This window comes from Chlamydotis macqueenii, chromosome 6, assembly GCF_036417535.1.
Source record: "Chlamydotis macqueenii isolate bChlMac1 chromosome 6, bChlMac1.mat, whole genome shotgun sequence".
Classification (NCBI taxonomy): Eukaryota; Metazoa; Chordata; class Aves; order Otidiformes; family Otididae; genus Chlamydotis; species Chlamydotis macqueenii.
This window is the reverse complement of record NC_141561.1, coordinates 4,479,827-4,503,078: the sequence shown is the minus strand read 5'-3', so window position 1 is coordinate 4,503,078 and position 23,252 is coordinate 4,479,827. Positions and strand designations below refer to the sequence as shown.

The 23,252-nt window shown below is 39.6% G+C and overlaps 1 protein-coding gene across 4 annotated transcripts in view; it reads right to left on the bottom strand.

The window, feature by feature from the left end:
• The window catches only part of QTMAN (queuosine-tRNA mannosyltransferase), a 168,646-nt gene that overhangs the window by 32,141 nt on the left and 113,253 nt on the right, over positions 1 to 23,252 (bottom strand). For all 4 annotated transcript variants that reach the window (XR_015258888.1, XM_086750554.1, XM_086750553.1 and 1 more), the window contains one exon: positions 4,142 to 4,510. Coding sequence is in view for 3 of the 4 variants with exons in the window: in XM_086750554.1 (XP_086606680.1) it covers positions 4,142 to 4,510 (369 nt within the window). In the remaining variant the exon portion in view is untranslated. The remainder of the gene's footprint in view (positions 1 to 4,141; positions 4,511 to 23,252) is intronic.

The window sequence follows — 23,252 nt, the reverse complement described above, 5'->3', positions numbered from 1 at the left end:
CCTGGACTCCTCTGACCATGTACGTTATTTATACATCATGTACATGTATAAATGCTGGTGGGCTAGTTTTTGTGGGGAAAGGAGGATCGTGCCACACCAGTCACTGCCATCTCCTTAATACATTCATCCTTCACCAAATGGACATTTTATCACCTTGCAATGAAAACCTGTGGGACACTACAAAGTTCTAATCAAATGTGGGACTTCCGTCCATCAATCACCAGAACTTTCCTCGCTGTTTCCAGCAAAGCCCATTTGCACAAAGGGAAGAGCAATTCCTCGGCAAAGCCCTTGCGAGAAAGGAGCTCGGAAACCCATCGCAGCTTTTTATCGGGATCCTCGGCCATCAGTCATTTCTATTAGCAGCGCCTTGCTATAGATGTTTATAACAAAACATTAAAGACTCAGTGAGAAAGGAGAAAACAAATTACTCTGCAGAGAACCTAGCAACTCCGCTAAAATACTGGCAGTTATTTATCTGCTGTCGGCAGAGGTTGCACACTGTAATCCTTGACAGGCTCGGGTTCGGGGGGGATGGAGAGAAGGGGCAGGGATCGCATGAACGGGCCTGTTCTCACGCAAAGATGTTTTAACACCGATTTAGAGCGAGAACGGGCCTGCTAGAGAATGTCACTTTAGATTTTGAGGCGTTTCCAAGCGGGCAGGGCCTACGTTGGGTGGACTTAGCGCGAGAGGTGTTGGGGCTGAGGCCATATTTTAGGGCGCTGGCTGTCCCCGCCAAGCACTGTCGCGGTGAGGTCAGCATCACTTCGTTTCGAGAGGTTTTCTATAACAACAGCACGACTTCACGAAGATATATATATATATTTTTTTTTTTTTTACGGTTTAGCCAAAGGGTTTTTTGTTAGGTGAAGGGGAACACAGGACCATAAAAAAAAAAATAATCTTCCGTTTCTATTTTTTTTTTTTTTTTCCAAAATGAAAACCACATGTAAATCATCAGGCTAGACAATGGTCGTTAAGTGTTATTGTACGGGACAATATCAGCGAGCGCTTCGTGCTGGAATACAAGCAGGATCCCACTGCCAATGTTTTACACACAAAAACCCCCTCGCACATTACAACACTTGGCTAAAATTAGTCCGCTTCACCAAGAGGCTCGCGCTAGGCCTAAGAAGGGGATGCTTTTAACTGCTGATGCCTGAAAAAGGCACGCGATGCGTTCAGCTCTAACAAGGCAACGAGGGCTTATTTTTGGCTACGCTGCACGGCATAGCCCCTTCTTTTCACCTACGCCACCCGGGCTACGGGCTGAGGATGCTGGGCTGCGCAGCAAATGCTAAACCGCCACCTTAATTTTCTAATTCACATTCCTCAAAAACAAACGGTATTTTTTTTTTTTTATGAGTGAATTTACATAAATCAGTTGCTAAAGCATCCTAACACTAAAGGGTAGGAGTTCAGCCCGGAAGATTTGCATGCAGCATCCTCAGACGAAGGCAGGCGCTTTCGATTTCCATCGAGAGCCTCGCTGCGCTGGAACTCTAATGGGCTTAGAACAGTAAATTTTGAAGAAACTGATTGCTGCCCCCGTAGCTAGTAAATGCCTGCCTGGACCCAGTGGCATTTGAAAAAAGTGTTTTATCATAAAATTATCCCAGCAGAGTCCATTCTGCAAGATAACATCATCATCATCATCATCATCAGTACTCCATGCAGGACCCAACAGCTCTGGCACAATATTGCCAGTCATTTATCTGTTGTCAGCACAGGTTACACACTGTAATCCTTGACTGCCTCGGAATTAGAATGTCTTTGATGTCCCCACAAGAGTTTTTTGCCCGAAGGCTTTACCAATGCTCGGCGGCTCAGTGTTTATTCCTCGTAATCTTCCTCTCATCTCCAGGCTAGCAGTGACAGATGGTTATGGGCACACAATAGTATTAAGAGTTTGATATTTTTTTTTTCCCCTATTTTTTTTTTTTTTATGCTGTGCTCTCTGTACAACAAATAGCTATCAGACGCGGGCCAGAGAGCTGACATGGCTCGCTTAGGTAATGGCAAACAAACAGCTCGGGCTGATGCTTTCTGTCATTTTCCCTGCTAACCCTGCTTGTTTTCATTGTATACTCTCCGAGGTAAACTATATTAACCTTATAGACTGTTATTAAAAAGATATATCTATATGAGCATAAAGCGCTTTTCTTTTCCCTTTTTCTTACTCTTTTGATTATGAAAGTAATACTGCTGACATATTGAACAAATATCGAATGTCAACATAAATTTTGAGCGTGTGATAATATTCCCCTTCATATAGCTGCGTGTCAGGCGGGAACCCACGGATGATGCATAGCAGTAAATAACCCAAACAAAATTAGTTCTCTTGTCAGCTTCTACCTTGTATGTCCCCAGGCATCAGTAAAATTGACTGCACGCTAGATTTTCAAAATTAGCCCTAATGTTAGCTGTGTGTCTGGCAACCTCCAAGTTTCCAATGTTCTACTATATTACCCGTAAGGATGAATGTGTTACTTTTATATTTTGGCATTTGCGCTTGCTGATGTGGCTTTTTTTTCCCCTCTCTTCTCCAAATTAAAAATAATTTCGCTTTAACAATAAGTGTGTGCATGAACACAATGCTGCATCTCTTTAAGCAACTAACTTTAGGCAATTAAATTAAATTAAAGCAAAAATATACACAGAAAGAAAAGGAATTATTCAATTTAATATTGTTGATTTTATTACTTAGCTTTGTGCTATTTTATGCAAACTACTGAATAAAATGGAAATTTTTTTTTCCTTTACTCTGCTCTTTTTGAATGCAACATTTGGAACAATTTAGGTAAGCATTCAAAAAAGAAAAAAAAAAACCAGCTCAGCATCATAAAACTTTTCATAACTGGCCATCTTAAAAATATGCATTTTTAAAATGTGGTCTTAGTGAAGGGGGATCAAATTCTTCAAAAAATAAAAATGACACTAAGCTTCATATACTTTCCACACCAAATGAAACCAGGCAGCATCTCTCCCTTCGATGCTCTAAATTTTAAAATACCCTATGAGAACACAGAGCATTCCGGCGTTAGCAGGGCAACATGATTAAAAATAAACGTGGCTTCCCAAGAAAGGCCATGTCGCAAGTGTGAAGTTGATTAAACAAATCCAAAGACAGATTCCACATCAACTCCCAATCCCTAAATTTTATGTTCAGACATTTAGAGTCAAAGATGAAAATCCCTTTAGGTACCAGATGCTGCAGATCATCTGGGAGAGCTTCTGGAGTTTTAATGTGCTGGAAGTCAAATCCCCCGCAAAGGCGATTTGCCCCGTCGGTGCGGTGTACTTATTGCTTCACCTGAAAACAGTTGCTCTCGGAAAATCTGACCTAGTGATCGACCCAGCGTCTCTGCAATAAACAGGCTATAATCTGTGGATGAAGTGAACTCTAATCAGGCCACACGCAGATTAAACAAACTGCGAGGAATAAAAACTAGATTAAAATGTTCGTGCCCAATACCGGAAGATTATCAGGACATTTTACCTCTTTAAATCCTAATTTATGTAGGAGTCAAGCTAAAGTTTATATGTTTTTAGCGATTATGCGGCATGGTAGATTTTCGGCCGTCCAGAGAAGATTCAGAGATCAGGTATTTGCGTTAGCAGTTGGAAAAATACTGTTTCGCTGTTAATACACCCAAAGATGCTTTCTATTTACGTAACACTGAAAGGGTGTTTGTAACGTGCAGACAGTGGGTTAACATCAGCTGTCCGGTGTCGCCGTGTATCTTTACACTTAATCACTCGCATTAAAGTAATTAAGATAATTTAAATAACATCAGATATTAATTGTCGTCTGTGGATTGCTTTATACGAAAAGGGAGTTACCAGAATGACGCTTATTGTTTTGGCAGCAGAGGTATCTTTTTCTCAGGCAAAAAAAAAAAGGGATCATTAACATCACTGGCTAAATGTCTGGCTAGCATTACAGAACTACATATACCCAAATAAATTATTTTGAATAATCAGAGGTTAATCACGTGTCTTTCTCCTCTATGCGTGTGTGCAGCGTCAGTATGTGTTTAGGAAATTATTTTATACTTGACAGAAGTCACAGAAAGAGGATCAGACCAAATTCATAAATCTTTGGAAGGTAGAGTATTTGGATTTGTTCCCCACTTACCACCTGTGAGGCCAGGCAATGTGTAAAGGTCTCTGCTGATAGTCCCGTCCGCTCAAGATATTACAGAGGTTAAAAGTCAGATGTTGCTTATCTTCTTCTTGACAAGGATTTGTACTTTCTGAGGCTTCAGGCTTGTTCAATCTGGCCGGTGCCGTTAATGGGGAAGGCAGCCCCTCATGCTGCGTGGTACAAAGTCCAGGCTGGGCTTCACAAAGTCCAGGCTCACGATGCGCGTTGCTGGTTTTTGTTAAATCTCCCAAAGCTCTGCTCTTCTGCTGGCCAGGCAGGCCCTTCAATTGATAAGCATCTCCATTTCTTTTAACACCAATTACCTTTTCCAAATGGGCAAGCTTATGTTCTGGCATGTACCTGTTACGAAAAAGAAGAAGAAAAAAAATATTTATTTTGTGTTTACGCTGTATTTCAGTTTCACCTAGTAATTGTGAATTAATTGAGAACAGATGAGAAGACAAAACATGGTTGATTTTTTACATCCATCCAAGAAACAACTCTACTAGCGTTCAGTAAATGATACATATTATATATATTTTAGTGAATACGGTACCTGTGAAATAAAATAACAGATTCACTGGCTGAGAAGCCAAAGGTCTCCACTGAACCACGTCACCACTAACACTGCACGCACCAAGAGGGAGAACAAAACTATTCGCCTGCTCAAATAAAATGAAGCAAACATCTCTCGGAAGGAGAATGGCAATTCTGCCAGAAAAGTCTTGGCATTTTTGCCAGGACTACAGCTAAGATGACCGCTAACAAATGCCAAACGCAGCGGTGTTCAATCTAATGTGAGTCTTGTCTGCATCTGGACTGAGCCCAGCACATTGCTTCATCACTGGTCAACGAAAGCTAACACAGAAAGACCATTGCCTAATAACATGGGGCAAACATCTACCACAACATGAAAGTAGGTCTTCTTACCCAACTATCCTCACCTGATTTCTATAAGGACCAACTGAAAAAACTAATCACGCAATAGGAAAAAGCCCCACACCTAGGAGACAAGGATTGAGCTGTGCATCCATTCACAGGATAAAAGCAACCGCTTCCATATTTTTTCACAGGTATGAGTAATGAACAGTAAGATGGGGAAACTGAGGCAGAGCTGCTCATGACCTTCCTGAGGTACCACAGACAATATTAGACACCACTGCCTCTTCCATTTGATGTCCATGCTGCAGAAACCCCTTCCCAACAGCAGGATGCATTTGCACAGTTATATCGAGGCCACTGAACTCATTTTTGTGATATAGGAAATGTAACATTTTATGCAGATCTAGTTTTACTATTTGATTTAAAGCGGTAATGAATTACAGTCCTTGTCCAGGAAACACTCGAGTGAAGCTCCTTCATTCAAACATGACTCTTCTAAATTAACACGAAGAGGACTACATGCACAGCCACCACGGGATCCTCACTCTAAACGCCTGCCTGTACCTCAAGTTAATTCACTCAAATATTATTTACTTACATGCCTTTCAGTGTGATTATGGTTCTCCCAGATAAGTAGAGACATTTAAATTTTCCGTTTTCTTTTAATTTCCAAATGTTTACACACTAGAGCCTGTTTATTGAACTGTTTACTAAAGCCAACACTTGCTCCACTTTATCAACCTCCTCCACAGTTCTTCAGAGTTTTACTCCATCACAGCTCATTTCTGGGCTGTGAACAAACCGCTCCCTTCCTTCTTTGTCAAAACAAATATTCCTAAACACCAGGATCATCTGCTTTACCCTGCAACAGAGCACCTTACATGCAAAAAGACCCTTTTTCTTCAGAATTACCACCAAAACACAAATGCGCACACGCTATGTGAGCTTTACTGCAGTTGTACTTTTGACTAATTGCTTTGAGGATTTTTCTTGAAACCCATAAATCTCCTTTCCTAAGTCAGTACACTGCGTAGCTACTCCATGTAATGTGTATTCTTTGATTTAGCTTGCCGTCCCTGGGCGTATTATTTTCATGTTTATCTACATTTCTGAGCCACTGACCAAGTCACCTCCGAGATCTACCTTTTTTTCCACTGCTCGTGGAGCTGCTCTGTAAATACAATCAGAAGAAGTTCAGTCACATTCAACAGCCTCATCCCAATCCATTACCTATGTTATACACACAACAGGTTCCTAAACGAGCCTGAGTTAAACTATTCCCATCTCGGCAACTTAGCCACCCTCAGATTCTCAGAGCATAAAAGTATAAATTCAGGGTGGCTAAATTCCATAAGTATATACTTTTAACAGTCACGTCGCCTTTTTGACAGGCTACGCTGAATTACAGACCTAAAACTGGCTGCTGGTGGCTCCTCTGAAGTACGGACACATCCCAGTGAGGATATACTTCTATATATTTACGCATGGGGAAAAGCTGAAGGAGAAATAGGTTGAGGGTTTTGTCGTAAATCACCGAGTCTATGACTACACTCGGAGGACTGATTTACCAAACCAAATTTAACTAATAGATTTTGAAAAATTTCTGCTGTTAAGAAGAATTGCTTGAGATGTGAGAGGTCGGACTACCTAGGCAGGCTGTATCCCCCAGCCCGCCTTTAATCTCCTGGCCAATCATCCACTCAATGCTCCATTTTTATTTCTGAAGAAGCTTTCTTCTTAGTTTTCAGCCCTTATAAATCTGATCCATCATTGCAGAATTTCTAATAATATTAGATAAAACTTCACCAATCTCTCTCTGGAATAAACTATCTAATAGTCTTTATTTAAGACGTGTGCGGAATCAATTCCGTGGTATTTACTTGTATTACACACACAGTATTCATCATCTTGACAATTTTTTAAAAAAGTTTTAGCACACCATTTCACTTAGCAGTTTTGAGAAAAAAAAAAAAATTTATTTGATGGTTCACTTTGGAACAAGTTATCTGTATTAACTTCCATTGTTTTGGCATAAAGTAGTTCTGTATATTTTACTAACAACAGCGGAGACATGATAAAGGATGTAGGCAGAGAGCCATAAACAGCTCTCGCTGCAACCCACGGTGTTCGTGTAAAAACATTATTTTTTTCAGACTTTGATTGGAAGACGTCTCTATGCTCAGCCACTTGGCTTTTACTAAATACAACCATGTATAACACGTCCTACCTGAATACAACAATTTTAACTGTGGAAAGGCCACTGTAAATCATACGTAGTATAAACTTGTCCACATGATTGGAATGATATAATGGATATTGTAGTCCCTAACCACAAGCTAATGTTCTTTATGACACTTGAATAAATGACCTGAAAATAAACTAATAACACGAAATCTTCTCAACCTGTTCATGTGCATTTCCCAAATGCATGCTGGAGAAAGACAAAGCCTACTTAGCACATTTTTTGTGTTTACATTTTCTCCAGAACATTTTTGCTCCAGCTATTCTATTTTTTCCTCTTCCAAACTCACATTAATTCTAGGGGAAGAGCACACATAGGCTTGCAAGAGTCGATATAAGGAAGAAATTTTTCACACTGAGGGTGGTGGAACACCGGCACAGGTTGCCCAGAGAGGTGGTGGATGCCCCATCCCTGGAAACATTCCAGGCCAGGTTGGCCGGGACTCTGAGCAACCTGATCTGGTTGGAGATGTCCCCGCTCCTTGCAGGGGGGTTGGACTGGATGGGCTTGAAAGGTCCCTTCCAACCCAAACCATCTATGATTCCATAATTCTGAAAATGCAATCTAGAGTGCTACAACAGCAGATAGGTAGGATTTAGTTATCGAGAAGGATGCACCATTTTTCTCAGCCTTAGTTACCACACACACACCAGTCATGTAAGAAAAATCCCACAGCATTCTATTTTTAAAATGGGAGAAGGATTTTGTTGTTATTACTGACTTGTGGTACTGAAATCTTGTATATGTGAAACTTTCCAGATAAAAATTATCACCAAAGCATACAAATATTAATGCTTTCAACAGATTCCACAAGGTACTGTCTCTTACATTTAAAAAAAAATGGAAAATCTTCTCCTTTTATACGTAACTCCTATATATTTAAACACTGAAAGTTCAGTGTTCAATATCTAATTTTATTTATTCCGATTTTTGAGGATTTCTGACCTATTTAACAGTCAATTTTAAAACTTTATGAAGACTTTAAAGAGAGTAACTGGGAAACTTTCCCTTTTTGCATCATGTGTATAGATGCTTAGTTAAAAAGATGAGTTAAAAATTAAACTAAGTTCATATATGATAAAAATTCCATCTACTAAAAGTCAGAGTTTCAATCTAAACATTTTGGATAACAGATTTTTTTAAGCTCCTCAATCTATATATTATATATTTTCTTTTCATTTAAGCCATAAAACACTGCTCTGAGGAAACTCATGTATTTTTTTTTTAATTTTTCCCAGCTCTTCTGTAGCATGTTGCCATGTTACATCGTACGTGTTTATTCACAGCACTTCATTTGCCCTATTGACAAATTACTTATGGGAATTGGCTTCTTTTTTTCACAGCACCAAGAGTCACTTTGTGCACCCTTTTGTTAAAAACAACAACAAATAAAAGGATGGAAGGGCCACGATGTCACTGCTGATGACAAACTGGAGTGCTGGTTTAGGTTAGGTCAAATTATAGGGGTGTTGTATACTGGTTTGAACAGTTGTTCTCAATGAGAGAGGACAATTTGTAAGAACAGATATAAGCGGAAAAAAAAACTCAATTCATTGAAATGTCTCTTTGCTAACTGTAATATTTTTAGTACAACTCACATGACATAAAACACTCCATAGATTCGTGGAGAGCTTCTGCGATGCTAATAACCCCGAGTCCATTTGGCTTAGAATGGTTGTGATGGACAGTCATTTTTGTCACGTGCAATAACTAGGAAACTCCTCTTTTGCACTTTCTTTCTCCTCCCCTGACTTTATCCTGCTCCCATGCTGAATTTCTTCCCACAATTACATGCAAAACTAGACAACCATGCGCACACATTACTGGCCAAGCACTGCACAAATACCAAAGCTGCATAGACATTTCTGAGCTTTTTCAAAAATTAGAATTTTGTCCACTCCAATTATCTTTTTTTTTTTTTTCTTCTCCTTAGAGTAGTTCTTTGGAGGCCAAACTGGAACAGATAGGAACTACATTAGCATTAGTATATACTTGAGGTTTTAATTTATATATAAATTTATAATATTTTTAAAAATTATTTAATGTTACGCATCACCTAATAGCATTAAAATAGATGCATTTTTATTTACCTGTTTCTCGAAACACTGCAACAAATACTGGGAGACTAGTCTCAGCTCAGTGATTTTTTTTTTCTTGATTTTTTTTTTTTTCTCTGCAACTACTGTCACATTTTGCTCTACAGCAAAAAAAAGAGTAGCTGAGTGCGGTCAAGTGTCCCAAAGATGTGCTACAGTTCAAACCAAAAAGCTCAAAAGAAGATTCCAATATTTAAGGAATTTGATATTAGTGTTTATTGAAGTTGTCACATACTTTCGGAGATCTAATTTCACTTTCTGATCTTTAGCAGTGGTTGTAATTCTTAATTCAGAAGAGGGAAGAGATTACTTGTCAGCAGTAATCTCTAACACAGATAATGCCATATAAATATTAGGGGCTTATGAGCACGGACAAGGATTAGGAGCAAAGATGGAGAACAGAAAGAAAACTGAACAGAGCCAAGATTAAGCACTGGGAAGGGCACGGCAAAAGAAAATACAAGGTCTGTAGCTGAGTGTCTCTTCCACAGTAGAGTGTATATTTTCCTGCGTAGAATAAGTGGGGCTTACACTGATTTCCCTGTTTGAAAACTGCAAGATATAGAAGTATGAAAATATTATTTGAGATGTGATCATTACCTTCTTTCAACTGGCTTCTCTTTTCCAGGACACAGGAGAAATACAGAATAGACTCAGGGAATCACTGAGGTCAGAAGGTCTCCGGTCCAATCTTTGTGCTCAAAGCTCATCCAGTCGGACCAGGCAGCTCAGAGCCTCATCCAGTCAACGTTTAACTATCATCAAAGGCCAAGGACAGAGATTTCATACTCAGACATTAAGTACTTAAGAGACCTTGCTGCAAGCAGCTTGCAGGAGGGACTACAAGGTGAACAACAATGAGGTAGAGGGCTAAAGCCAACAGTAGCAGCAGGACATCTTCCTTCCTAATTTTCGTACCCTGGCCAGATAGAGAAAAGATGGGATATATGGAACAGGCTGCCCAGAGAAGCTGTGGATGCTCCATCCTTCCAGTGTCCAAGGTCAGGTTGGACAGGGCTTTGAGCAACCTGGTTTGGTGGAAGGTGTCCCTGTCCAGGGCAGGGGGATTAGAACTAGATGGTCTTTAATGTCCCTTCCAACCGTAACCTGTGATTCTATGACATAATTTACACAATAGTGTGTACACCGGGGGAGGGATATCATAAGGTCTGACTTCCTTCTGACAAATTAGTCAAAATATTGTAGGTTTAGCAACAAATTAGCTGAATACAACAGCCCTTCTCACCCCACTGATTAGCAGGCAGGATCCAGAGATGCTCCCCAAGAAGAGAGGCTGGATCCAGATCAACCGCCGGCGGTTGGTTTTGACTCAAGTGGTAACTTGGTCCATTGGCGTGAGAAAGGACAATGAGACAGACAGGAGAGGAGACATGTAAAGAGTAAAGAATGCAGAAGAGAAACAGGATAATTCTCAGATTCCTCAAACCACGAATTCCACCTATTTTTCCAGATAATTTCTGAGCAAAATCCTTCAATATCTAGTATCCATATTTGATACTGCCAGAAATTCCCACTTTTACTTAGCATTTACACTTTTCTTTCCAATCTAGTTTCACTCTGATTCAACAACATTCATACTAGTTTATTCTCCAAGACACCATACCTGTACCTCAGCATAAGGAGGATGGTCAAATTGACCTCTAACTTTCCCCTCAACATGACATTTGAATTTCTAACAGGAGCTTACTGTTCAAGATGCGCTGTAAAGCCTACATCACATCCTAGATGACCAGGATTTTAACTAACGCGTTCTTCAACTCTTATTCCCCAAAATACATGGAAAGGTACTACCTTCCAAAACACAAGCCTGCAGTGAAACTATGCAAAACAGGAGCAAAAGCAGCTGAAACCAATCCAAAACCAATATATCCCAGCAAGTCTAAGCTTTCCTGGTTTTGAGTCCTCTGTGCTACTGCCCTTGTTGGACATCACTTCAGCCAAAATGCATGTCTAGTCTAATCCAGTACTTGCGGGATTATTCCATCTTGTTAGATATTTACTCCTGACAAATGACTTCAACATCTTAAGCGCTCTAGGTCAGAAAAAAAAAAAAAATCAGATATTGATTACTCTGCATTTTAATATTGGAAGGGAGACTCTGGATGTACTGAAGTCAAAGGCAAAGCTCTCTTTGACTTCAAGTGAGACTGGGTTTGACCCTATAATAGAATTAATATCTTCCATTCCCTGAAATCCTTTAACACTAAATGTAAGAATCCATGCAGTTATAATTTCTAAGAATATCATTCTCAACAAATGAAATGGTGATAATTTAAAAACTCCTCAGAAAGATGGCAATGAACTACAATACATATTTTATAACGCAGATGAAAATAACTTATGCATTATTTTGTGCAAGATACAAAAACACAACTTAATTGATAGTTCAGGAAAAAAAAAAGTCATTTTCTTCATAATTAAACATCATGACTGTGTAGATCTGCTGCATCGACACTGCAAGGTAACAGATACACTTCTGGAGCCCTAAGAGTCCCCTTGATAACAACTGCCAGAAATTTAGAAATTGTTTACCTGAGTTCTGCTTCAGCAGAAGTTCAAAAGAATGAATTACACCATGGGGAAAAAAGTTAGGCTTCTGAGAATTGCAAGGTTTTTAAGGTTCTTTAGGATCCTAAAGGATTGGTCATGTTTATTAGAGCTTACTTAAACAGAAAAAAAACCATCTCAGCTCTTCAGCGCTGATTTAAAAAAATGCAAATTTCACATATAGCTCCAAACAATTCAGTATCTCTTCTTGCTGAACAGAATTGGAAATGAGTGTTTGAAAACTGATATCACACCTTAAATCACCTTGTGTTTTATTTTATTTTTTTTTTTAATTAAAACTAATACCAGTATCCTGTAACATACGATTTCCTGGTTTGTGGCAATACTTCTAATCAGGATATATAGGATGGGTGTCCCCTTTAAACAGGCTCTTTCACAACCTACGCAACATAGAAGGGAGTGCTATCATAACACTTCAATAGTTAAGTGACTTTATGAGAAAAATACTTCCAAATGTTTCCTAAAACCTTCCAAACCACACCAAAGAACATTATCGTAATATTATGTTTCCCTACGGCCTCCAATATTTAAGCTTGCGATTCTCAAAATGATACTTGGATGAAAAATAGAAGTTTATGTAATGTATAAATTGTTCCTAGAAGAAAAGTTGCCTTTAAAGTTACTCTGTACAGACGTCAGATATTTCACATTTTCAATAGCCTTTCCGTATTAGCTGAACAAATAGCATGCCAGTGCTTTGGGCTGCACGTGAATATCTGTATTTTAAAACCGAACACTCACCGTGTGATCTTATTCAGAGCGAATACTGAAAATAACAACTGTCCTAACCCATTACGTATCAACTTACCCTTAATAGATATCCATATTTCTTGCACAGTATACATAATCCACATAAACTGTACGCCGTAGATCAATAACATGTTCCAGCGAATCCACCATCAAAGAGTTGGTTTATAGGAGGTTTTCATTTGACTGGGGGTTGTAACATTCTGCGCAAGCACAAGCTAACCATTTCAGTGATTTTGCCAGCAAGCTGCTTTTTGGCAGATTATTGGCAGTGCATATTGGCAACAACCTCGTGCAACTAAAGCCCTTCTTATAACTTGCAGGTAAATAATGATTTTAATAAATTTATGGAAAAATTGTTCCACTTGCTCACATCTGGTTTTGATAATTCACTCAGCGGCGCAAAGGCAAACTTCTGTGTGTTTCTCAGGAAAACACATATTTCACCTTAATTATTTAACACTCTCTCAGGTACCCCAAGAAATAAATAAGCAAGGAAGCCTACTTTGACTTGAAGGTTTAACTGAAGAAAGCTTTATCTGGAAAAATAAAGCTAGAGAAATTAAGTTAAATTAATAATTGTAGGCACACAAAAATCTAAACCGCATTATTCAAATAATAAGAAAACCCCAGGCTATTGTAGAGTTATCTCAGCCACGGGGCATTCAAACCGGATGGTCCAGGCAACTGCCTCTGGCCCTGAGAACCACGGGGTAGAGCAGAGACCCTGACCTCCACTTGAAAATGTATTACTACATTAGATTGAGTTGCACTTTTTTGCACTACAACTGAAGGTTAAACATGTACAAACTTGTATCTCAGCTGGGCAGTGTGGTTTAAAGGAATCTCTGAGTTTTAATCCCAGCTTTGCCAGTGGGTCAGTTTGGCCATTGGCCAAACATCGAAAGTCTCTCTGCATCTCTAGAACTAGAATGGCAGCAGTGCTCTGCCCTAAAAGGATCAAGTCTTTGTCAGAAAGCTCTAAAAGTGTTATTACTACCAGTGGCAGGGTCGCTAAAGGGGAAAAAAAAAAAAAAAAAACCAAAAAAAACCAAAAAAAACTTGGACTTTTTTTTTTTGGTATACATCAGGATTACAGTGATGCTCATTTAAGATTGCTGAGAATCTGCCCTTCAGCATCCGGTACCAGAAGACTCCTCGGGGAGCCTACACCACCAAATTCCTGGAAAAATGCGTGTAGCCATCACCGAGCTGCCTATGGTATTAAAGACTGTAAACCAAAAAGAGGAATATGCAGGTTTTGTTCGAAAAAGGAGAAAATAGTACCAACGCAAACAGCACTATTACCCTTATAGACTGAGATCCAGAAGAGCGACCAGCTTGGTGCTGTATCTGCATGAGGACAGCAGGAAGGATGGTGTCTACCTCGTAAGGACACACAGACATGTGAACAGCCTGAGTTAATGCCAGCTCTGTAGTGAGACATGGTCATCCTGAATAGCACTGCACTAAATATATTATATTTAAAAAAAAAAAAATCAGAAACCTTGGAGATGCAAAGAACTTGACCATGACTGTTCAGTCCATTGCCTTACTTCTACAACACTGAACACTGTTTAATACAGACAGATCCCAAATGGTTATGGAAAGCAGTATTCTCAGATTGGTACTTGAGGTTTCTACCAAAATAGGTCAAAAAGATGAAAGAAAGGCTGACACGTAAGAATTTAAAGCAAAAATCACAAAATCAAAATAAAAGCATTTAATGACACCAAGGAGAAGTTCCTTTAGTTCTTCCCTCCGTCTATGTCCAAGCCAACATTCTCTGGATGCCAGTTCCTCGACCTGCCATGCTCTATCTGGTGACAACCGCTGCCAGCTGCCCCCGCACTCCTCATGTCCTTCAACCCCCAGTGCTGGGAGCAACGCATTCCGCCTGTTGAACATGTAACCATAATTAAGAGAAGCAATGCACTTCAAAGGGTTTTACATAGAAAACGTCCATGTCTGTTCAGCTTGTGGGCACATCTCGAAGTTTATTAAACGATTGCTTTAAATGGTGCCTGTAATAAATAAATAACAATTATTAGGCATCAAATTTTATTTGTGCCCAACTCAGACGGAATCTGCTTGCTGGTTTTGAGCATTTATTCATTTATGGAGTCAGCAGTTGAGGATTTTGAGAGGCTTGGCACCATGGCTAAACCCCAGTGAATCCTTGTTGAGATGCATAGGACGTGCTGGTACAACTCGCTCTTGCTACAGTGGACTTGCTTTGAATTTGATCCGTTTCAAGGATTCTGGACCCTTCCAGCACATTAGAAACCTAAGGGCATGTACTTGTATTGTTTAAAGGCAGGAAATTCTGTGAACCGAAGTGAGAACATATCCCTTTTGCCTTTACGGACTTTTGTTATTTTCTCTTCCTTTTGGGGTTTTGGAAACAAAACCAGTGAAAGCTCAAAGTCTGAACAATAGCAAAGTACTTTCAAGGAAAAAAAAAGTAAAATACTAAGCATACTTTTGTAGCTTTATTCATACACTTTGTATGTATGTAAATTGGACTTATCCAGGCATCAGAAAACACTATTTGCAGCGGGGCTTTAGACTGCAACAGGATCATACTGGTTTTGCCATAAAAAACTGTGGACTTTGCTGTTTTACTTGATTATTACTCCTTTACTAGCTTGTATTAACTTGTACCCCACCGACTTCACGACAGAGCTGATTTGTTCCATGCTAACCACAGAACTAGGGCAATCACATTTTTATTTTAAGGAGCAAAACTACGAATCTTTGTGGCTCTTTCACTCCTTGTCCGAAGAGTCCCACATCCATCCCTCAACTGATGTAAAACATAGATCTGAATTCTGGGACCACTGATGCTCTACGGACATATGAAATGAGAATCGGTGAAAGATGAATGGGGAATCATACTCTGTTAAAATTAAGAGTTGGACAGATACTTGTCTTTTAGACAACTACAGCAACAAACCTTCTTACAGCAGCTTCGTAGTAATTAACAGAAGAGCTGGAGGCAGAGTGGCTGCATTAGCACAGAGACCGGATCTCAGCAGGATGCAGCAATCCTAGTGCAGAGCCACAGAAATGCGTCCACGCTGCTTTTGGAACTCAAGCTAGCTTGATTAGAGCAAAGTATCTTTATTGCACATAATGAATTATACTTCGTAAGAACAGGGGGATAGATTACAGCCATGGTTATGGCTCCCTGGAATGCTCCTGACTATGGAGACCCAACTCAGCCTGCGGTAAAACTTGCTGGAGGATAGCTCATATGTGGCAACCTCAAGTGCAGCCATTTCAGCAAGAGCCTAAACGCTCACCCAGCGGCGTTCCTTGCATACAGCGTACAACAAGCTGACTGTTTGTATCTAACAAGCTTAATAGCTAAATATAAATTACAGCGGGATGCAAAGCTTGAGAGAGACATTCGACACCCAAGATACTGCTTGGCCACTGGCTCTCTCCTCACTAGTGTTTCTTCGCGCTTTGCTAATCCCTCTTCCTGGACAGCAGCAATTACGACTTTGGTGAACTGCAGGACTTCAGATTATTTGCTTTCATTTGGCACAGCGCTTTGCGCCCATCTCATCTACTCTTGAAAGTTACGACAAGTGAAGCTAGGATCACAATGGCACCATCAGTCATCACAATAAACACAGCTCAGCTGTTTCCACGCAGTCAAAGCCTTTGGTGGAGAAGAATCTTAATAAGAGATCTGAAAGAACACAAAGAAGTGGCTTTACTTTAAGTGCTCGCAATAACGGCTTCCAAAGAAATATTCCTGACCATCAGCCCCGGGGAACAAAGTGCTGAAAGGTACTCATCTTCATCGGTGGATTATCTGTCTTGTAGATCTCCACAAAAAAGCAAAGAGGATCCATAACTACGCGCTGCAATACTTCTGCAATCTTAACCGCAGAGATGGGCAATGAAGCGAAAGGCTTGGGTCCCACACCAGACACCACAGGGTACACGACCTTCCTGATGGAAAAAGCAGGGATCTAAAACCTATCACCTATGACAACTGTGATCATCCCAGCTATTCTTGGGGTCAGGTAACCATACATTCTCTCTTATTCAGAGTACACTAATTTAATAGTTTTGCCCAAGTCAAAGAACTAACATGATATTTTGAATACACGATGGAAACATTTGTATGCAGCTACATTTCAACCTACGTACGCACGACCGACCATAAGCCACCAGTTTACAAGTCCCGCCTACCTTATTCTCAGTTCTTCTGAAAATGTAAAGACTCTTACAGCAAAAAATTACAACCAAGTTCGCGAACTACACAAAAAATTGGCTGTGACACCATTTATTAAAAGTTACAGTAGACTAGAAGGCCCAACTAAAAGGAGCAGATGCACTGTTTGCGAAGTTGTAGCTGCAGACAGAATTTTTTGTGCCAAGATCAAAAGAACAAGGTGTTCATATAAATGGCATTTTATTTTGATCCTATTATTCTATATGAGCTTGAGGAGAGATCAAAGGAAAACATACCCAGGTTTCACTATTAACACTTAACATAGCTCCAGTCAGAAAATCCTTTCCAGATTGCTCGTGCAATTTAAAGCCCGGCACATTTTTGTTGTTCTGTTGGGTAATATACCTGAAGGCACAGTTTTGATTCCTTGATCACCTTTTCCACTGTGGAAAACCACTTCTGATATATATATAATTTCAGTTATTTTCACTTTTATGACAGTAACTCCCAGGCACCCTAGCTTTGGGAACCACACTGTTTTGGGTTGTACCGGTGTCCCAGAGAGACAGGCTGCCCCGAAGCAGCGACAAAATATTACCAACTGCATACGACAGCCGGGAAATTCAATACCGTCGGAGTTGAGTGCTAAAGCCTGGTTCAGTCCCTGCCAATGGCAGTTCCCCTGGAAGTAAAGCATACCAGCTTCAACCCAGTATGTAAACAGACCTAATTGGCCTTTAAAATACGGAAAGGTTCCTCCTGATAGCTGGCGAGAATAAATGTGCTTTAATATGTTGGATTGCTTATTATGACATTACCCAGGACTACTACTATTAATTAATGGTTCTATTGCCTCTCTTCGAACCTGGTGGTAATATATTGTATTTCTTACAAAGCCAAAGCATGCTAATAAATTGTGATATTCATGCTTTCTTTGAATGTAAGGGTCTCATTGACAATTCAATAATTTAGGGCAGAAATTTCAGAATTTCACTTCCAGGAAATTTCTTTGACATACTACGGTTGCAGAAATCTGCTAATAAACAGATACAGCTTATCAGACTATCTTGCGGAAAAATGAGCAATCTAGCATTCGTAAGGGGAAAAAAAAGAAAACAAACAAAAAAAGGTGCATATTTCTTTCCTCCCTGCCTTGCCCCCCCACTCCCCACCTGCTATTAAAGCATTCATGTTACAAAGTCATTCCAAAGTTGACTGCAAATGCCAAAAAGCGGGCACTGATCCCACACGAGCCGGCTCAGCTACAGCCCACCATCTTGAACATATTCATTTTAGCCAACTCCATTCCAGGAGGGGGTTTGTTGATGGTTTTTTGTTTTTTTTTTTCATTTTATTTTTTACTTTTCTCTAATGACAATAGACTGTACATAGCGAGGAGATGGCAAGTCATGACTCTGGGAACACGCACAGTCAATGCTAAATACACGCAGGTGAGCTGTGGCCTAGAGTGAACATCGCAATTATGGGTTAAACAAGACAAAACATCTCATGCACAGTCAGGATATGTTCACGTTACACACAGCAGCCAGCTGGCTATAAATCCAAGAAGTTGGAAAGCTTTAGAGTTTAAGTGGATGAATACAGATATAAATGGAAGAACAGTGGTTTGTCGCCATATGAATGGCTTTCAACTGAGAAGAATGGATTGTTTTCACGAGGGTTTTCCAAAAGAGTAACCTCGTTGAGATAAAAAAAAAAAATACGTCTGATTATCGGTACATTCCATATATTTATATTTCTATTTTGTTTTGAGACAGAGAAGTCTGACTCAGTGTGTCTGAACAATTCTAACATGGCTTTACATACAGGTGTTCCTAGTGAATAGGAACACAAGTTCTTTAATAACACCTCTGCAGCTGATGATCCATAAACAGGATTACTCTATTAATTCACTTCAGATTCAAATTACCACGAGCTGAGCTGTGAGAAGCCATGAACCATTTTTCTCGTTGTATTTCCAGCTCTAAATAACGTATGCTATAGTCTTCTCCACTCTCCACATATGAATCACTGAACCTATGGCCAACGACCCTACCTGTGCACAAAACCACCAGACCACCTCCAAACCAACACCTTCCCTGCAAGGTACAACGGATGAGAGAAGCATTTCTGAGACATTTTTCTCTTTTTATTAAATAACGTTGACTAGTTGAACCTTCTGGAATACAGACCCAAGAAACATCCCAGTAGGTTTTCAGAAATGGATGAACTTGAATGACTTTCTAGAAGTTTAATTACCAAACATTTTGTCACTTGTACTTTCTCAACTCCACCCAAGGCAGATGTCACTCCCTCTTCAATCCAAAAGCAGAGCTTAGGTTCTTACCAACTCTAGTATCAGTTAAACTTTAACGATATAAAGGAACTTCACATTCATAAACTATGTTTATATTCATTTCTATATTATAGACATGATATATAAGTATATATATAAAATAATTCTTATGAAACTTTTTTTGATGTTTAAAAGCAGCTGTAAGCTCATGATTTTAATGTACTCACTGTTGACAGAATCAGATGGAAACTGTAGGAAGACTGATAACAAGTTTGCTCCCCAAAAATCTTTCTCCCATGTCTCTGAATCGACTGAATGGGAACCGAGAGGGAAAGAACAAAGATTTGCTGTTCTTTACAGTCACGCAACGAAAGTGTAGGTTAAGTACAGGAAGTATTTGCAGCTTTCAGATATTTTGTGGACCTTTGTTGCTTTTCCTTGCATTCAGATCTAATCTCAGCCCCAGCACAGGGTTGGACTTTCATGTTCTGCGGTCCTTCACTAACAGAAAACCCAACCCACTGCGACACTTCAAAGTGGACTCAACACATAGATTTTAATTTCGGCTTTTTGTAGCCATTTCAGAAAAAAATGGTTCACCAAGAAGAGAAGGCTTAAAATTATACTGCTGAATAAATGAATCAAAATATTTTATGTATATTCATAGCAGAACATGCTTATAGATGGCAAATACAGTTATAACTTCTAGAAGAAGTCTGGATAGACAATTCGATATTCTACTTCAAATATGTCCCAATCAGGTGACCTTTCAGCCCTATGGGTATAAAACCAGAGTTTCTTTTTAAAAAAAATTATGATACCAAATACGTATATATCTGCAACTCACTCAAGTGACCGTTAATAACTACCAGAATATTTTTAGAAGGTCATTCAAACAGAAGAGTAGTATTCTCACTACAATTTTGAACAAGCAATGAATTGTGTTGATTCTTTAGCTTCAATCAAGCATCAATTTTGAATTATTTGTCTGAAGTCAGAATTCTTAAAATAAGTCAGGTTTTTTTATAGAAATAATTTCTGGGAAAAAAAAAAGAAATCCCTTCCACAATTTGAGTGTGATCAGCTGTTCTAGTGTAACTGGCTTGGATCTGGAGGGAAGGTACACGCTCGTATACATAAGGAGGGTTGTATGATTAACTCAAGAGGTGTTCCACCAGCACTCATGTGAATAATCATAAATACCCCAATGTTGATTTAATTTCATTATGCTGCTGTATCACCTTTGGTTCTCAGAAACTTTTTTTTTTTGTACTAACATCATTTCATCTTGCGCATCTTTTCCTATTGTCTCTATTACCCAGACACCTTCTCCTTTTCCTCTCCAAACCAAATGTTTCCTTACTTAAGGAAGCCATTGCATCCTAGTTACTCATACTCACACGATACACACTCACTTTTTATGTTGCTCTTCCTGGGCGTACAGAAGGGCTATTGCATTGGCCATGTGAAATGCTGAGCACTTTCTTATCACAGTGGCTAAATAGGAATTTGAGCATACTGCAGAAGGGCTTACAGCATGATGGGTAACTCAAATATCTAATTTGCGAATCGGCAGTATTTGGCATTGAAAATAGTTCTGAATACGAACAGGGAAATATCTGGCTGTCAGATATTCAGAGGTGTTACATGCCAAAAGAGCGTTACGGAAATTTTTAGCTCTCACAAGACCTTTCAGCTAATTTTTGACAGATCATCTGTACCTTTGGGTGCTTCTGGAAGCACGTTCCTCCTTTTCCATTATTGCCCTCCATGAAGAAAACAGCAGATGAAACTCTCATGAGAAAGTAACAAAAACATTAACATCTAAGTACTTTGGATTTTGGTAAACAGTGAGATCACTGCAAATCTTAGCTTCAGCATATGAATTAGAGGAGAATAATGAGACTGAGCAAAAAGTCATGGACTATGTTCATCAATATGTGCCTTTTATGTAAACTAGATCGTTAATTGAAAACCAGTTTTCAGAGTCTCTTAAGAGGCAATCACCTTGAAATTAATCAAAGTGCTGGTTTGCTGTTGTCTTTTTAATGGGGTGTGTGCTCCTTTGGACACTCAGAAAATCACTGAGGGCAGACACTGCTGCAGTCCAAGGCTCCAGGGTTCATGGCTCAGAGCCCATCTCTCCCCCAGCAGGACGGTGCCAGCAAGGTGAGCAAGCACCGACAGCTCTCCTCACCCTGTCACCAGTTAGCGCGTGACACGCATGGCTCCCTGGTTGATGTCACTGAACAACTGCGGGAGCAGATGGATGTCCACCAGCAGCAAACAGACCTGGATAAAGGGCAGGAAGACAACGGGTGCTGTCAAGGCTTGAGATGAGGGCAGGTGACAGCCTACAGGGCCCACGGATGAAGACGAGACTTGGTACTAACATGCCCTACTGAGGCAGGACCATGTGGTTGACATCACCACACAGGGTCGTACAAGACATGAGGAACCACGACAGCTGGTGCCTGCTCACCAACTACTGCATCAGGTCACAGTCCCCAAAACAACAGAATTGGAGCTCCCTTTTTTTCAGCTGATTATCTCCATACCCTTAGTTTTCAATCATTTCTTTTCCCGTTCACCTATGGCTTTTCCTGTTTGTTATTTCTACAACAGCTACCTCCATGAGGTACATGGAGCAAAGTCTTCATGAAAACTTTGGTTTTTTTTTCTATATGCCTCTCCTTAAAATATTCCAGAACTTGCTCAGTGCCTAGCAATGACTTATTAAAAAAATAAATCTCACAATAGTAACACAGTGATAGATATCAAAGGTGAAAACTGGCAATTATTTTGCACTCAAACAGCCTGAAAACATCTTCAAACAGCATGTAGAGAAAAGGTCTGTATTTGTCTACAGATGTATTTCCTTAACATTTTTTTGATCAATTTATTTCAGCAAGAATGAACAAAATTTTTAGTGTCTTCAAGGACCTTATTTCATGAATTTGTATAAAAAGCAGAAAAGTATATATGTTTAAAAAGCAGCCAGGAATCTGTGCAAGAGTTTTTGTGGAAATAGTGGAATTAGATTTAAAATACCAAACACTCAAATTACTTCTGACATTTGGTCCGAGTTGCTTTTGAATTTGCACCTACGAACAATAAAAAAAAAAAAATACTAGTTCTGAAGGAGACTATTTCCTTTGCAATATTTTAGCACAGAGTAGTTGTTCTCTCTTTCTACCAGATCTGACAGCCATTCAAATGCGCTGGTTTTGCTGCACACTAACCTAGAAATATGATCTCCACTTGGAAACTCCTCTCAAAAATATTTTCTTCTGTCAATTCTCAGTAACCGCATTCAATAACAAGCGTGACTATTGAACTTTTAAAGCATTAATGTTCAGTCATCTTCCTAAGTTTACATATTACAGCTGCAGGGAATAAAGATGCTGAAAGACTGTGATCTCTCCCCATAGTTTAGATGCTTATCATAACCTTTTGTGATATTTAATTGGCACTGCTTTCTCCTTCATTTCCAAATGGATGAATCACAGACTCGCTCTTCCAGGAACCAACCACTTCAGCTATTCTCTGCACTTCCTTCAACTCTTCCTCAACCGCAGCCAGCCCTTCGCTTGACCCCACCTTTAATTAACGTTCAACTGAGGAGTCTCAGCTAAAATGCATATTAAGCCTTCTGAGAAGAGAATGACTAACCAACACCTAAAACCTCGAATTTATGACAGCAAGCTTCGTCAGACTATCCTGCAGCCGCTGCAGCTTGTTCACAGGCTAGAGAGGAGTCACTGCTGAAGAAGGTCAAGATTTCTTCACTTTCTTATTCAATAACAACAATAAAATGTGTAGTCTGGTACCCTGAGTTATACACAGGATGTTAACCTGTGATTAATGCAAATCTAGGAGGCATATAGTCTACAGAATTATTTGCCCATACAATTCAGAACCTGCGTCTAACTTGGAAATTTAGTACATTTACTCTGAGTTTTATAGTATACTAAACGTGACACGGAATTATTTGTAGATTCAGTAACGGAACCAGTAAGTCAATGATCTTCCATTTCTGAACTTCCCTAGTTATCCTG